General features: G+C 33.6%; 2 protein-coding genes across 11 annotated transcripts; both read right to left on the bottom strand.

The window, feature by feature from the left end:
• Positions 1–538: 538 nt before the first annotated feature.
• On the bottom strand, positions 539–9,231 carry dome (cytokine receptor domeless). 2 transcript variants are annotated; one of them, XM_034316801.2, is made up of 13 exons: positions 8,845–9,231; positions 6,537–7,128; positions 5,920–6,219; positions 5,168–5,485; positions 4,938–5,095; positions 4,688–4,859; positions 4,296–4,604; positions 4,068–4,216; positions 3,109–4,000; positions 2,888–3,034; positions 2,719–2,809; positions 2,579–2,648; positions 539–2,495 (listed from the first exon to the last, which is right to left on the bottom strand). In XM_034316801.2, the coding sequence occupies exons 2-13, from the start codon at positions 7,111–7,113 to the stop codon at positions 1,044–1,046; spliced, it is 4,635 nt and encodes a 1,544-aa protein (XP_034172692.2). In that variant the 5' UTR covers positions 7,114–7,128; positions 8,845–9,231; the 3' UTR covers positions 539–1,043. The 2 variants fall into 2 exon arrangements, with proteins under 2 accessions (XP_034172692.2, XP_034172693.2); XM_034316802.2 differs by lacking the exon at positions 8,845–9,231 and adding an exon at positions 7,203–7,289.
• Positions 9,232–9,689: 458 nt separating this feature from the next.
• Positions 9,690–17,362, bottom strand: LOC117600855 (membrane-associated guanylate kinase, WW and PDZ domain-containing protein 1). 9 transcript variants are annotated; one of them, XM_034316805.2, is made up of 13 exons: positions 17,254–17,362; positions 17,056–17,174; positions 16,726–16,788; positions 15,960–16,039; positions 15,663–15,888; positions 15,168–15,571; positions 14,904–15,092; positions 13,706–14,843; positions 13,505–13,640; positions 12,895–13,437; positions 12,641–12,811; positions 12,446–12,580; positions 9,690–11,469 (listed from the first exon to the last, which is right to left on the bottom strand). In XM_034316805.2, exons 4-13 carry the CDS (start codon positions 16,006–16,008, stop codon positions 11,305–11,307), a joined length of 3,156 nt encoding a protein of 1,051 aa, XP_034172696.1. In that variant the 5' UTR covers positions 16,009–16,039; positions 16,726–16,788; positions 17,056–17,174; positions 17,254–17,362; the 3' UTR covers positions 9,690–11,304. The 9 variants fall into 9 exon arrangements, 7 of the variants coding, with proteins under 7 accessions (XP_034172696.1, XP_034172695.1, XP_034172699.1 ...); XM_034316804.2 differs by lacking the exons at positions 17,056–17,174; positions 17,254–17,362 and adding an exon at positions 16,872–16,988; XR_004580531.2 differs by lacking the exons at positions 17,056–17,174; positions 17,254–17,362 and adding an exon at positions 12,059–12,182 and having other exon boundaries at positions 11,335–11,469; positions 16,726–16,942.
• Positions 17,363–17,524: the final 162 nt, after the last annotated feature.

Consider the following 17,524-nt stretch of genomic DNA (forward strand, 5'->3'; position numbering starts at 1 on the left):
TAAATTATATGTACAATTGAACAAATTGCGCGTACAAATTCATTGAAAAAAAGTTGATACACGTATTCCACGGATTTAACAAAGCAATTTCCATCTTTTTCGACGTGAAAATGATACAAATCCTTTACTAATTAATTGCAAATATTTATCTTGTTCCAAGAAACGATCAAGCTATCGAAATAAGACAAATATTTTTGTATAAATGTAATTTCGAAATTTTCATCATTTTACCATCCACGGACAGGATGAAGAATCCGTTTTAAATTCGTTCTCTGGCATAAAATTCCAACAAAATGATATTCAACATTAACGTCACTACACAGAGTCAATTAAAAGCTTCACAATAATTAAATAACGATTTTTTCCTAGGAGTGAGAATTATTATACTAGTGTAGAATAGTCAGCGAAAAAATTTGATTGTTCGGACAACAACGAGCTGTCTGTCGATGGGTGGATGCCACATAATTTACTTAAACTATAAATCTTACGCTATGGCGTTGCTAGTGATCCTCTCATCACATTGCACAGTATATGTTACAAAAAAAAAAAAAGTAATTCATTTTGTACATACTTTCACAAATGAAGGCGTTTCATGTTCGACTTGTCCTCTTACTGAATAACATCGTTGTATACGGTATCCTTCGTGGTTTAATTTCGTTTGTTTTTTTTTCCAGTCGTGACGCAGCATCGGATCATACTGTTTCATGTAGGATCCCAGAAAACACTAAAATTTTCAACACACCGACGTGGCATGTCGAGAGTGTATCCGTCGTGTTTTCATCTCTCGTAGAATGCACGTGTCGTGTACGAATTTAGTATTTTTCAGGCCTTCAGCTTAAATACTATATTTGCAAAGACAAATGTAGGACTTACACTGTCGTCAACTACATTTTGAAAGCACCTACAAAACGTGAAATCGTATTGCACCATCGTAGTTCGTTAAAAAAAGGATTCCTATGCTGGAGGAAGTTTATACAAAGTGACAGACACAAGCTACACTGCCGCAATCCTTACATTTGCACCCTTTTTCTTTTTTTTTCTTTTCATTGAACAGTACTTGGCACAACAGTCACTTTACTGTATTGTTCGTCTGACTGTCCCGTAGTAGTACTTTGTGGCAGTGGCTTTTCGAACCTCTCGTGCTGTACATATGGCGATGATCCGGTTGATGTTCTATGTTGATCTAGCTTTGGATTCTCTGCTATGGTAACATATCCAGTACTCGGTTTTGAAGTAATAATCGGCTTATCCACGTTCAATTTTCCACTTGGTTTAGTATCCTCCGTCTCCCAACAAAGCGAATACCCTGTCGTAGCATCCTCTTCCGCTTCGTCTTCTATCGCCTCTGAAATAGGAGGCTCCGTTTTTGGCCTTTGCTGCTGTTGCGGCATTTGAAAAACGGAACTCGCAAGAACGTACGGCTTCGAGCCGTCGGGCATAGAAGCTTGAGGCGTGACAGACTTCTGCGAAGACTCTAAAGTGCTTGCTGGGAAATTCGTTTTCTTCGTTACTTCTGGAATCGAGGACACGGAAACGTAAGGTTTCGACGACGAATCCAGAGTGGACGTTGTAGACGTCGTAGACGCCAGAGACGTTGGACTCGCGAAGGATGACACAAACGGTTTACTGCACGAATCTGTTAAAGACGTTGATGCAAACGGAGTTGATATTGTTATGCTCCTTGCACCATCGATGCTGCTCAAAGTGAACGGTTTCTTCAATGAATCTATCAAACCTGTTTGCACGTACGGCTTAGAAATTTTATCAGATGTTGAGAACGGAGTCAATGATTCTAGTTTCGGTTTGTTCGATTCGGTGAACGTCAACTCGTCTAGATCACGCAACGATTCCGTAGGTTTCTTATCCTTTTGTTTCTGCTCCAACGAAGCTAAACTTATGTATTGATTAGTAGGTTTAGGTTCTGTTTTGATAGGTATTAACGTATTTGTGGTGGATTCTGTCAAATCGCTGTCATCCTCAGACTTTGATTTCACAGACTTAGAAACCGTTCCTATAATACTGTAGCCACCTGCGGTTGAAGTTTCTTTAGGAACGGGACTCGGATTACTGGACAGCTCTTCGGACGATGGCATACTGATATAACCAGTCGAAGACCACGTATGCTGAGAAGTCGTATAACCTGTACTGTCGGTTAAATTTGGAGTGGATCGTGCCAAAGACAATGTGTCCCCGATGATGGGTTCTCCAGATTTTGCAACCTTTACATACGGCTCCCAGCGTTCCGTCTCTGTCGTAAATCCTGGCCTGGTGATTCCAACATTTCTTTGACGGAGACTCGAAGATTCCCAAACTGGTAGAGTGTCGAGCAATTTATTGGGTGACACCGGCATCGGGTCTATCTCTGTGCCACTGTCACTTGAAACTTGAGAATCTGACGTGAGAGATGAGGTAACTGATTCTTGTCCACTTGAGCAACCACTTGAATCGGCAGAAGATTGTCGTATGTGCTGTTCCCCCACTTTTTGAAGAAGTTTCTATAACAAGAATACATAGTAAAAATATAAGTACAAAATCTAAGTGTTATTCATATTGTATATCTATTTATTCTTCAACATACCATATTTGGTGCTAGTCCAGGCGGTAATTTGACTTCGACATCTTGCATAGCTTTACACTTCAACCACATCCTATAATGGATGAAAATCAATTTAGTAAAATTATGTTTATTTTATCAGATAATGGGTAGTAAATCCATACCTCTTTGACACGTGTGCAAGACAAAGAAGAATTGCCACCATACTGACACCTCCTATCACCCATATTATAACCCACACACTAAATGACGGTCCTATAATATAATTAGATCATTAATATATAAAAGAGTTAATGATAATATAACATAATATTACATAAAATGGTAACTTACCATCACTATAACAGTTTCCCTCACCAGGTTCAGACCAAGGACCTCTTAAACGTAGATTATCTGGTGCGACATTAACAGCCCTTACGCGAAATTGATACAATCGTTCCCGTCCTATGGTTTTGCAGTCTGGGATAGGTAGCTGAGCCTCTGAAATATTTATTAAAGCAATATTAAAACTGGAAATACATTATCGATAAATAAACTTTTCGGTAGAATGTTACCTGTTCTTGTACTGTTTTGCACTTCACCGTCGCTTGATGATATTTCGTAATAATCTAAATGCCCGGCTGTGTACTGGGGCTTATTCCAAATAACAATCACTTGGCTAGAATTCATAAAACGTACAAGAGGTATATTGATCCTTCCCGGCACTCCAATCTTCGTGATTTTGTGGATTACAGGTGACTTCATACTGCAAGATACAGTGCATGCCGCTACACTAATACTGTAATTCGTGTGCGCTAATAAATTCTTCAATTCAACGTGATTCGCTTCTTCAACTTTTTGCGCACGATCATTGTAATACACCTCATAATATCGCAATACACCATTCATCGCATCTGGTGGTTTCCAAGTGATAAACATCGTTGTGTTTGTCACATTGGTAATTTTTACATCTTGCGGTGGAGTTGTTGGCGCAGCTTCGAGTGTTGTGTTATATAAAGGATCACTATGCAATCCTTCTCCATTTTTTGTTAAAACAGCGACAGCTAGCATGTACGTAGTATATGGTTTCAAATTGTCGACTCCACCATGTATGGTATTTGGCTCGGCTTTTATTGTTTTATTAAGTTTTGGACCTTTACAATTCAAGTTATACGGCGAAACAATGGGGCAGTAATATATATTAAATCCTTCTACAATTCCAATGCGATCAGAACAATCTAATTTCCAACCGACTTCGATATAATCAGAACCAATTCGATTTATCCATACAGATTTCATTTTTCCAACGACCTTATTATGTATTACGGTACACGACGCCCACACCATGCCGCTACTACCTTTGTTTGTATTTGCAGATATCGCAAATTGGTACACTTTATCGGGATCAGGTACAGTCATATTATAAATTGTTGTATTTTTAGATATATGTACCCAGTCCAGATAGCCCTGTAATCAATAATGTTTATTTTAATATATTATAATACTAAATATCCGGTAACGTATAAATACATACAGTGCACTGATAAGGCCGATCACGCTCGTTATCACACCAAAAGATTGTATAATTTGTGATTTCAATATTCATATTGGGCGGCTTCCACGATAATTCATATAAACCACCATCAAATGCAATTTTCGTAAACGCTATTGGTTCATGCGGTACTGTAATATAAATAAATTAGTATTTATTTGTTATACACATTAAACATTAGAGATTTCTTTTACTTTTCCATGATCTTACTTTCTGAATGGCTAGGTACAAAGATCCTAGCGTGTTCTTTACTAGCTCCAACAATGTTTATTGAAACAATTTCAAATCTATAATGATTAAAACTAATTCCCTTAAATTTCGCGTATGTTCTCGTAGTTTCATTTGGATAAAGTGACAGTTTTCGCCCATTTTCTTCGACGCGATCAATTTCATACGTGAAATTCCCACCATTTTCTAAGTATTCTGGTATAGTTTGCCAGTACAAATACACATCCCTGCTAGCACTGTTCTCTGCTATTTCAAAGCTTCCAATATCCGTTTTTGGAGGACGGCCAGGTACTAAAATATCAAATATACAAAAATATAAAGAAATAAGAAAAGGACACCTGTTTGTAGAATTTAAATTGTTTAAAACCACTTACATCTTGGTGGTGTTCTAAAGGTAACATCGCTAAACTCACTCCATTTATCTTCATCATCAGCAAGAGAGCTTTTCATGAAAACTCTAACATCGTACACAGTATTGGCATACTCCAACCCAGTAAGATTATAGTATCTCTTGTGCATATGAGTATCATTCGTAATATTTATTACCTAATAAAAATTCGTTTTGGTAATCAATATAATGAACTGTTATAATATAAAGTAATTTCTCTATTGTATTATATTCACCTGCCAAGTTTTCTGATGATCCCATTGATTCTGATATGTTATTCTATGATGTAATCCAGGTGGAAAATTCTGCATTGGAAAAGGCACGCTCCAATGCAATAATGCACTGTCAAATGTTTTATTAATAACTGACAAATTAGCTGGTTTTGCAGGAATAACTAAAACATTTATACAATATGTTAGATTTTATATCATTAAAACAATGTCGAATTAGGCAGCATAATACAAACCATTAGCAAAATGATGAAATTTATATGTGAAACTAGTATTTCCTAGAACGTTTTCCACATTCAATATGAATGTATAATATTCGTACGGCTGTCGATAAATTGGGTTTGTAGATGTATCCCATAAACATGTATTTGGTTTCAATGGTCTCTGTTTTTCCTTTGGGCATGGGTATAATTTTCGACCGCCTGCTCTTCCCGGCAATTTAAATACAAGTGTAAATCTCGTTGTGACGTAGTTTTGGACGGGATCCCATGAACATACCATATTCTCCCAGTTTTGAGATATGCAACTGAAGTTTTGTGGTTCTTGAGGTTTAACTGTTAATAATCAATAAATTAATAATTAATAAAAGAATATACGTTTTTCAGATTGGTATTAGAGATTTCATTTCCGGATAAAAATAAATTGTAAAAGAAATGTGGTGTACTGAAAATACTTATAAATGATTCTCTTTAAACAAAAAGTTCTCTGTATAACTGATCTTATCTTAAATGATAGTCAAATATGAGTTCCAAGATACAAAGCATATTAAACGATACTCCTATAACTGTAATGAAAGCAGACACTGAATGCTCATTCTTGTTTCCGTGAAATATCTTTTGACCTATTCTGATAAGTATATATGAATGGTATGGTTTAGTATTAAATTTATACTATCACAAGTACAGTATTTAAAATATAAAAGTTGATTATTTGTTATGATTCTTCATATTTACAACTAGTATCATATTGTCTAAAACACCATACTTACATCCAACTACAACTTTATTCAAACAAACAGCCTCATACTGTTTATTGTGATCATTCTGTAGTTTCAATTTACAATAATACATGTTTTCTGCAGGTGGAGGCCCTTTTACATCCAATGATATTGTTGTTTCATTAATAATTGTAATAAATTGTGGTTCCATCTCTTTTTTATTTCGAAAAAAGACAAGATCTGAGGAATTTTTTCCAGGAAATTCAGCATCCACGTATGATTGATTCAATATACAAAGTATTCTTAAAGATTGACCATATTCAAGAACAATATCACCTTGTGGCCAAGTCCCTTGGAAGAAAAATTATTGACATTTAAAATCAAGAATAATTTATATTTCATGTCTTAAATTACATGTATGATCAGACATGCAGTGACTTTACTCTAAGCTTTAGCTCATGCTGTACACTCAGTGTATTAAATATAGATATATGCATTTAGCACCAACACTAGAATTCCAAAATGAGGAATAAAAGTTGTATGTTGTATTTATAAACTCGGCTACATTAGAAAGACATGAGAACTTAGATACAAGCATTTGTTGAAATTTACAAATACATTATTATTCTTTGCATTCATTAAAGGAAAAGATATTCTGCTAAACTTACTTCCAGGTGTTTTTAGACCAATTGCACACTGACTTGAATCTGCATTGCATAGTGTTGTACATAATAATAAAATAACGAAAGGAATTAAAAAAGTTCTCAAAAAACAATTCCTCCACTGTATACCAATTTTTTTTGTGATCGGTAGTAACAGACTTTTATCTGTTTGAATTCTCCTTAAGTTATGTATATTAGAACACAAATCACTTTGTGAGATTTTTTTGTGTTTTTGATAATTCATTATATCACAATTACTATTAAAATTAACATCTCCACTTAACATACAATGATTAATTGAACATATATCAGAAGAATACTTAATAGATGCTGAACACTTAGCTGTGTCGCACAAATCATTTTTTATCCTGTTAATGTCTTCCTTCTGAGGGAGACGGATATTATTTGTTGAAAGTGTATTTTTATTTTTACATTTCTCTGAATCACTGCACAGAGTCTCTGTTAATCTATCCACATTCAATGATCTATTAAAATCATGTTCTGATGCACTTTTTGAACTTGATTGTAAAAATTGAAACATTTCTTGAAAAAGTCTTTTGGGATCTGCTTTGGTTGAAGACATCTTGTGCTCCCATCACTGGAAACAAATAACAATGTTACAATACATTAATAGTTTTATATCAAATAAAATTTAATAATAAAAGCACTGACGATAAATAATTCTGAAGAACAAACTGAACAGAAAAATATTTTATAACAGCATGCAACAGTATGATTCCAAAGCTGAACTGAGACTGAATCCTTATATTCTAGGAGATGAAGATAAGAGGGCAATTAATGAGATGAAGCATACTTCTGATTGGTAAATTCGGGGTCACAACATATCGCTTCTACATTTTTATATTATGTACTTCCAATAATTGATTATGAACGCTATCCCTTAATATGAATAGTCTATGTGTAAGTGACATATATAACGAACATGTCATTTCTCAATATTTTACTTTATTGAATAACAAAACAAAAGTGTTTTTAACAAAGATATTTATTAACAATTAAATAAAATTATAAAAAACTTACACATTATATCATTACATACTAATAACGATATTAAAATAGAAAAAATAATGCCATGTTAGAAACATATATTTCAAATTTTGTTTATGTAGATATATTGAATGATGCTTTTGTATACTATGGGATTATACCATAAACGCATACCAAATAAATGGACAAACTAAAATCAGAGAGATAACTTGCCAAGATAAAAGATTGTGGAATGAATTATTCATTAAGCAGATTGAATACCATTGTATGGTATATATCTTATACAAGATTTTAAGGGTTCGCATAATCTAGCTTTCAATAAATTGTTTTCTTGAATTAATAAAATATTAATTATAAATTTTAATGGCAATAATAATTTGTTAGTAAACCAAATCAATATTTATCATTTTACAAAATTTATACATAACACATCTAGGATTAAATATAACAAAGATTAAAATAGTAGTTCAAAAATACTACATAACAATAATTTTAACTAAATGAAACAACAATATAATTAAGAAATTATTAAATGCATGTATACAATTTTTTATATTAGGTATCAATATATTTCTTAAGTATTTTCCTTCATCAGAACTTGACGTTTTTGTTATTTATTAGAAGGATAATTATCGAATTAATAGGAAAACTGATAACTCCAAAACGTAATCGGACATCATGGTTGTAGTATAAGTGAGGAAAAGAAGAGGGAAAAAAGAAAGAAATATACATATATGTATGTAATACATGTACAGAAAAAAATATGTTTGTAGCGTATACTAGTCGTACGCAAATTGTTTGATAAGGTATGATATAGTCATTTCTACTATGAAACTACGGAGTATTCTTCCAGATATTTGAGACGCGTATCGCGTTAAAACCATTACAATCGTTTATTTACGAGCATACGCTGCGTGTCTACGGTATAACGCTTTCCATGTAGATACCCACAGCTCGTATTCTATCTTATTGCGTGCGTATGTATGTGTGTGTGTGTGTGTGTGTGTGGCTGCACGTAAGATTGTGTGTGCAGTTTGATGAATGCTGGCCTAACATACACAGCACAACATGCAGAACAATGTATGTAACACGACTCGTGCACGTATACGTATATATCGTAGGAAACGTTGCAGTATGTTATACATATAGCGAATGAAAAATATGCACTCGATCAATCACAGAAATCTGGTGCTGAAAAAGCATAGGCTTATTTTATAAAGTATCCAAGCAATACGACATATTTTGTGAGAGTTGGGAAAGTCCAAAGTAGTCCATTCGTGGATATCAGTCGTTTCGGAGTACTCACCGTCAAATAGTCATCGATAAATTTCTGCAGATCCCACATTGCACTTGCATGTATTCTAAACCGTTTCCACACTACTTCAATGAACGTAATACACTACAGGCGGTCGAACGCAAACTCGTTTTACCCGCTGGGTATATTCTCTGGTCACCGTGTAACGCGTTCAAAACCCTTAATATACTCGAGGCTTTCGTGAACGCTGAAGTAACTCGCGCACAGTATTACAAGTCACAGCTTCCACGCACGAGTCGCAGCCGCATAAATCGGCCGTGTCACTTCATATTTGCGAAAAAATTCTGTTTACATTCGCCCAGAGGGACCCAGGAATAAATATATATGATACACATTCTGAGTAAAATACGTGCGATCAATCGACAGTGGTACCAACATTACTGATGATCCTTTGTAAGAAATCGAACAATATAGCATAAATGTTCAAATGAACTTTTTGCGTGATTTATGAAAATCGAGAACTTTTGAAAATCATTTCTACTTATTAATTTTTAATTATTTCAAAAAGATTGAAACATGCAAGGTATAAAAAGCGCAAGTTTCAAATGTTGTAGCTTGATGACATAGACTGACGTCACGACGAGACGTCAAGACGCCGCATTCTTGGAAATGTAGGCGCAGGCTTCATTGTTGACCGCGATATCTTTAACTAGGCGCCGTTTTTGAAACCATTTATTTGTTGTTAATTAAATTTCATTCCGTATACTGTACGAACAAACCTATTCAAATGCAATTAAACAGTATATTATGAAACTAAATACATTTTGAAAAGATTTTTTGAAACATTTATCTAGCTCTGAATTATAAATAATTTATTGTTAATTTTAATTGAAAGACAGATTCGGCGTTATTATTTGCAAGTATTTATTAGTGGTACATTTATCAACAATGATATAATGATGGTATAATAATATTTTAGAAACAACATCGAGTTTTCGAATTTATTCGTGTTACTATTACAATCAACGAGCGTCAATAGCATCAACGAACATGTACAATATCCAATAGTTGTTTATAATAAATATAAAATGTTTTAAAGAAATTATATAACTACACGGCAGTGACGAGATAAAGTAACATATTCGATGATAAAGTACTTTCAATTTTGTAAGTACGAAGATTTATGTATCCTGGCAAGAGATAAAATCGTAGCTACAGAAGACATGGAGTTTTGTTTAATAATCAAATTACAAAAATCATCGATACATTTTAATTGAACAATTATTGTTTCCTTTATGGAACATAATTATCAATAATATCGTACGACTCTTTCTTTTTTTGAAATGTATATGTATATATTTACAATCAATTTATAATATCCTACATAATATACAAATTGTATACGCGTATATGTATGTATATTTAATTATAAAAAAATAAGCACAATAGCTATGATGTAATGAAAATGTAATCTGGTTTAAATGCGATTATCGCTATTCATCGTTGACATGATACATGGTAAAACTGTTTACTTAAACAAATAATGAACATAATGACGATTTTACATTCAAGTTTCACAAGTGCCTGATAAGGTTTTAAAAATATAATATAATTCATTGTGATTCACTTTACTTATCACACTCTACTGAACAACATTCTTTTTCTAGTTATTATTGACCTACTAGTAAAAAAATATATTTATTAGTTTTTACATATTTAACATGTTTTAATAAAAAGATCGGACGAGGTGATTCCGATAAAAGTTTCCCCAATCGTCATTTGTTTATTATAAAATGTTATTGAGTAATGATTAATGAAAAAATGTCCCAATAGGAAATTTTAAACAATTAATGTTGCAATAAGTTCTCTTTACATTGATCTTCCGCACTGCATCCTTAAATGGTTGATAAGTGCATCTGCTTCTTTGGTTGTATCAGTACTTAATTTAATTATTGCTATATATTTCATACAGTCATAATAAATACTTAAAAAGAAAACAATATCGACAGTATCATTCAAATGCTGCTCAAAAAAATAGTATTCACAAAACGTTGAATGATATTCTATGAGATTCTTTAAAATTTGTATACTCATATTTAGAAATTCATGATCAAAGGCATTATCATACAAGTATTATACAATTTATCGTAGTATTCTGGAACTTATGCAATTACCACAGAGAATACAATACTTATTCTAGATAAGATCTTTTCAGTCTGAAATTCTTTCTGTTTGATAACTTCTATGTTTCATGGGTACCAATGCTATTTGCTATTACAAATAGATTGTACTTCACTAACGTTTATATTTCTACCATATTTCATTACATATTTTTATCTTTAATGTAAATTGGTTCAAAAAAGTATAAAATCTGTAAGTATAAAGTGAACAATCTTGGAGATTCTTTTAATCAGAATGAATACTTGCTTGATTTTATGAAATATTAACTTATCTTAATAACGTAAATGCGATGAAAATATCGTTTATAGTCGTTTATGCTAAACACGCTTATTATAAATATCTATTTTTGGATGAACAGCAGTTGAGTAAAATAAAAAGTCGAACTTTCTGACGTTTTTTAGGGTGCACACCCACCTCGGGTAATTTCAATAAATGCCTGCGTGGGGTGCCCTCATCAATCGGTCGAATACTTATTTGGTCGATTGTGAGATTACTCTACAATGAAGTTTAATACAAATTTATAATTACTTCAAAAGCTTAAGCTTTTACTTAATAATTTTGTTATTAAATATGGAACACGCGCAAGGCACAATACTCTCATCAAGCTATCACACGTGTTAGGATGAATTAATCATGTTTTTTTTCTTTCAGAAATTATATCATTTAAATACAGAGTTAGCACCAGTCCAATTTTGTTAGAGTGAGCAAGTATCATCCCTATAAATCGGACTTTTCGTAAGTCACATTTATAGCTGTAAGAAAAGTCCTTCACACACTTCTTTCTTCAACTTAAAATGTATAAAGATTTCCTATTTTAATTATCAAAACATTACAATTAATATATATATATATATATATGTATATGTATATATATAATTAATATTAATACCATTATAAAGTATAATTTCATTGAGAATCAACAACCATGTCCTCAGTATTTATACTAATATTAATTGCAATATATAATTTGAAGCTCTAATGGTCATGTAAATGATATTATCAAATATAAAAGCTGCACGACATGTAAATGTAAAAAGTGATTTTCGACGTGTCGCGTATAAAAAGTATATATCTTACTACATACCTACGTATAATATGTATAACCAACTTCCATAAAATATACAATATAACACACTGTTTCCCTTTTGCACCAGATATTTCTGTACCAAATGTCATAGTACTGTAAAACAGTATTAATCTAACTCTCACTGCAATAAAACAACCTCTTGCAATCATTCTTTTCTTTCTCGTATTGTCTTTAATTGATTTTTTTTTGTCTTATTATGGTACGTAATGTTAAACTTTGAAGCTTCGTGTAAAATTATGAAGGAAAGTTATATAAGGGTAACGTTAGCATTAGTATCGACATTTGCAAAAGTAAATATCGTTAATTTTTTAAAGATTAATATGATGTTACTTAGAATGGTTAATTTCATATATTCATATCGTAGAGGTGTGGAGGAGCACCTACCACTGAAGGCATCTGGCAACCACGACGAACTAAAAGTCGAACAGATGGTCCACCGTTTCGTATAATTTCAATGGCTTCTGTGTGTGTCATATTTTTAGTATTGATTCCATTTATTTCAATTATTTGATCTCCAACCTAAAATTATTATTAAGATATAAATCTTATATCTAAATTATTTAATAATACAGTACTCACCCTTAACCGATTATCAATGGACGCAGGACCATTTTCAGCAATTTGTAAAACAAACAATGGCATATTTTGGAATTCACGTCCTCCGCGAATACTAAAACCAAATCCCCTAGTTCCACGAGTTAATTCAACCGCATGATACTGACCTCCGTCTCCATCACATGTTGGTTCGTCCTGTAACAATTCATTTGATAAGTTTGTTATTTCACAGAATAAAGTTAGATTTAACTAGAAATAGATTCAAGATCAAATACTACCTTTTGTGATAGAGACGTATTACTACAACAATCATCAAGAGGGTAACCGATTGTTAAAGTGACAGAATAACCAGAATCTTTAATTAAGTTCACTATGTCTTTGTGGCATACATTCGTTATATCAACGTGATTAACGGCAAGAATATGATCTCCAACATTTAATCGGCCGCATCTTTCCGCAGGCGATCCTTCAATTATTCTACCAATCGTTGAACCAGCTTTATTAACCGAGGAAATAATAACAAAACCAAAACCTTCGTTTTCCATTCTAGTAACTGTTACATCATAAGGATATTGGAGATTCATTTGTCTGTTGTATGGTGTTTGAAGGTTTTCTGGAAGATGGTCCTGCGTATTAATCCTGCGACGTATTCCTAAGGTAACTCTGCCATTTTGAGCGGCAGCTATCATCAATTGAACCACGTGATGATGCGACGAATTCATAACACTTTCGCCATCGACAGACATAATCAAATCACCCGTATTCAGTCGATTATCTAAGTCTGCTGCACCACCAGGTACTATATGCCCAACTGAAACCTGCTAACGATCACATTATCAATATCTTTGACTTTCTTCGATTGAAAATAATGATAATTTTCTAACTCACTTGAGATCCTTCTTCGGTGCCACCTACTATTCTAAATCCAAATCCTGTATCTTGCCTTACTAAAGTTACCAATGTTTCTATCCACTCTATATCAGGAACAATTGGACACAATAACTCATTGCTATATTGAGGATAGCTAAAATTTTTTTATAATCATTTTTATAAGAACTAATATAGTAAACTCAAATTCATAATATTTACCGTGGTATAGAACTGGAATGTGGTTGCTCATGTTCAAAACTAGTAGTCTCTTTCCGTTTATCCCATATTTCACCGGTATCAACATTTTGCTCTTGACCGATAGAATATACATTATAATCTTGTTCGCTATACTGAGAATGGGACTGTGATGTATACAAATCTTTATAGTAATCTGAGTGTAAACATCCATTTTGTTTTAATATGTTATCATGGTGAGGTATATCAATAGAATACACGTCGTTATTTATGTTTAATTTGTCATTTGTAACCCAATCTCTTTTAGCAGTATTTCGTACAGGATCATCATCTAAATTCGTCATTGTAGCAAAATTATCAGATAAATTTGTGATGTTTGCTTTATAAGGATCGGTATAATACATGTCATGTGTATATTCTGAATATTTATATCTATTATCGAGGGGATTTAATTCGTTTTCGCTTTGTTCGTTCCAGTTTGATCTCATTGCACCTGTTGGTGATTTAGGGTGATTCCTGGTATCGATAAGTGGTGTTTTTGGTCGGCTTGGTACAACAGTTTTTGTCTGAGTACTGTAAATATCAGCAGTTGGTGTCTTACTTCTAAAAAAGTCTTGGGAATTCTTTTCTTTCTTTTCGTTTGACTTTGATGTTGTTCTTTGAACATGTATCAATGCTTCTTCATTACGAGGACAATCTTTTAAAACTTGTACTACTTCAGAATGACACATATTTCTTACATTAATGTCATTTATATTAACTAAAATGTCACCTTCCATCAAATTTTTACAACGTTGACGATCTAAAATTTTTTTAACCTTCTGACCATGAGCAGAATCTGCTATTGTAAATCCAAATCCCATAGTTCCCTTTACAATTGCAATACTGAGAAATTCTGGTTTGGAAGACATTGACGTATCTTTACAGTCATTTAAATCACTTTCAGACAACAGAATATCTGTACTGCTAGGTCTTTTAATCGTATTAATTTTATCCGAAATACAAAGATCTGGCATTGAATTGACAGATGTTGTAGCAAGGTTTTCACCATTTTGAAGATTGTGTACTGGCAAGAGTGAGGAATCCAGGAAATTAAAACGGCCGTTGTTTTGCAAAGCAGGATCCAGATCCATGTACATTCTCGGATCTTCTGTTAAAATATCTGAGGAAATAGAATTTATTCTTCTATCAAAATCATGCTATTATTTAATAAAAAGTTTACCTGGTGCATTAACAGCAATAGTAGTAACAACTTCTGTGTTTGGGTCGTTTGGATCAAATGGTAATGGATAACCGCGACATACTTCTAACGTAACAGTTTCACCGCTACCAATTGATTTAAACACATTTACCATTTCATTATGCGTAAAACCTAATACGCACGTATCATTAACGTACACTAAAACATCTCCTGTAATTAAAATTAATTTAAAAATTTGTTGTACTGCTAATAAAGATGATCCTTTTATGTAATTTCATATATTACCAGTTTGTAATTTTCCATCTAACCATGCTGGTCCATTTGGTACAACACTTTTTATTTGTAAAAATTCTTCAACAGAATCATCTCCACCGACAATGGTGAATCCTAGCCCCCTTGAACTTTTTATCAATGTTGTTCTTATTTTCTGACCTTTTAGTTTATCAGGATTTCTCGTGAAATTAGGACTCTTTCTTTCTCCTAAACTTTGTTGCGCTCGTTTGGCTTGCAACACAGGATTTTCATATTGAGTTCTACGATTTACATGATCAATGAAATATGTACCATACAGAGTATCGTCTATTTTCTCCCAACCGTAAGGTAATTCATCGTCCAAACATTCTTCGAGAGATCTTTTTTGAAATTTAGATAAACGAGGATCTAACCAATGGGAAGTGCCTGTATTGTGGCTGTGGAACGATCGTTAATAAACATATATAATTCAGATAATTGTAAAATAAGTATAATATATTGTTACAAGTTAATTTATTTCATATATACTCAATAAAATAAACTTCTCCTGTATCTGTGTAAGCTTTCTCCCAATTTGGTGGCAATGGTCCTAACTGGTCCTCTGTAGCTTGAGCACGATTTCTATTGCTTTGCTCTTGATTAGATATTCCTGTATTTTGTTCAGAACCTGAATTATACAAATATGTAGGTGGAATACGATGACCGGTCTCATCATTCCCACTGATTGCTAATACCTCCTTGTCCATGCTTTCTCCTACAATTGTACATATTACAACACTGTATAACAGTATAATTAACAAATATGAGAAATAATCATTTTTATACCATCATTGGTATTATCAATAGATGTTGCGTCTTCTGTTTTTGTAGCCATTTTATAATTTCTTTAATTCCACCTTAGTACCCTGTTAAACAATGATAAAATTTACATTACACATTTATAATTAAAATTAGATGGCCATAATTTATAAAACATCATATTGAGCGCATAAACATTTTTCACGTTATTTTAAGCTCAGCTGCATGCGCTCAATAATCGTGTTATTCAGATCGGCAGTCTGCCGACAACCGAAAACCTTTTTATCGGTTATTCCAAACATCTGACAGATAAGGAGGAACGAAAACAGTTGACAGTATCAGGAAGGCTAGCAGTTAGCACCCTAACATCGTCGTTCGAACGGCGATACTCACGATGCTCTGAATCCTGACGGACAGGTGTCCGTAGTAAAATTACATAAAGCAGGAGAGGAATACGACACACAACGGACGTGAATGCATTCTTACGAATGCATTCACCCGAGAGAGTCTGTGCGTAGCCCACATATCGCGCATCATTGAATGCAACTTTCTATCTAGAAAAGTAACGTCGTGATTCTCGATGTAAATGAAATTCTTTTTGTCTCGGAAAATATACGATAGACAGCCCACGTTTCACGCGTATCCCTGAACCGTGCTTACAATACCTCCTGTGTAGAATCGCGAATGATTGAAGTTGCATGCGAGATTCGCTAAGTAGAAAATAACGATAGTACGGGCTAGTTAAAACATATATATTCCGTAAATATTTTTTTTCACTTAAGGATCTACTTACACTGATTCCTTTCGATGTGCTTCCCTATTGATTCAACCATCGTGGCTCAGCCGTCAAAACGGGCTGAAATATTTCGGCACTGAATCACTTTGGGACCGCGGAAATGCTCATCATTTCGAAATGATAATGGAGTGAAATGTACTCACGCTCGTTACACAGCTACATCACACACAACACTGCACCGCACGCAACCGAGGCATTTAACTGCATTTAACTGACGAACTGCGTTCAGGCATCACCTCGCGGTTGGATCATGCACTAATCTATGGCGCTACATTCGATTACAATCATCAAATGCATCGAAATGAACTTGATTTGTTTGTTACAAACCTGCTCCTAACAGTTGTAATTGTCCCTTTACAATTCTCGTGTAATTCTATCGGGCTGCACTTTGTCTCAGGGGCCCAAAAATTTTTGGTTAAAAATTATCAAATCTTGTAGTTTTTGACCTAAAAAGTTCGAAAATGCGAGTTAAAAGTTTAGGAAACCAATAGTTTAAAAGATACGAGTACATAAAAATGTGTGTACTTGGCGTAATTTGACAGGTCAGTACGACGCCATATTGTCCAATGAGTGGAGTTGCCGTCGGTAAAACAGAATTACATAAGTGGCGGCCTAAACCCGGTATACCTATATCGCAGTTCACCAGAGTCCATAACTGCGAAAAGACCAATTTTCGTTCTTCGCGCATTTCCAGTGCGCATCTTCGCCCTGATTGGCGATACTCCCAAACAAAGTGGAAAGCGATTAGCAGAGAGCTCGCTGCGTTCCCCCACCATCTTCCAACCTGCGCGTCGCA

This window comes from Osmia lignaria, chromosome 16 (genome assembly GCF_051020975.1).
Source record: "Osmia lignaria lignaria isolate PbOS001 chromosome 16, iyOsmLign1, whole genome shotgun sequence".
In the NCBI taxonomy this organism is placed as follows: Eukaryota; Metazoa; Arthropoda; class Insecta; order Hymenoptera; family Megachilidae; genus Osmia; species Osmia lignaria.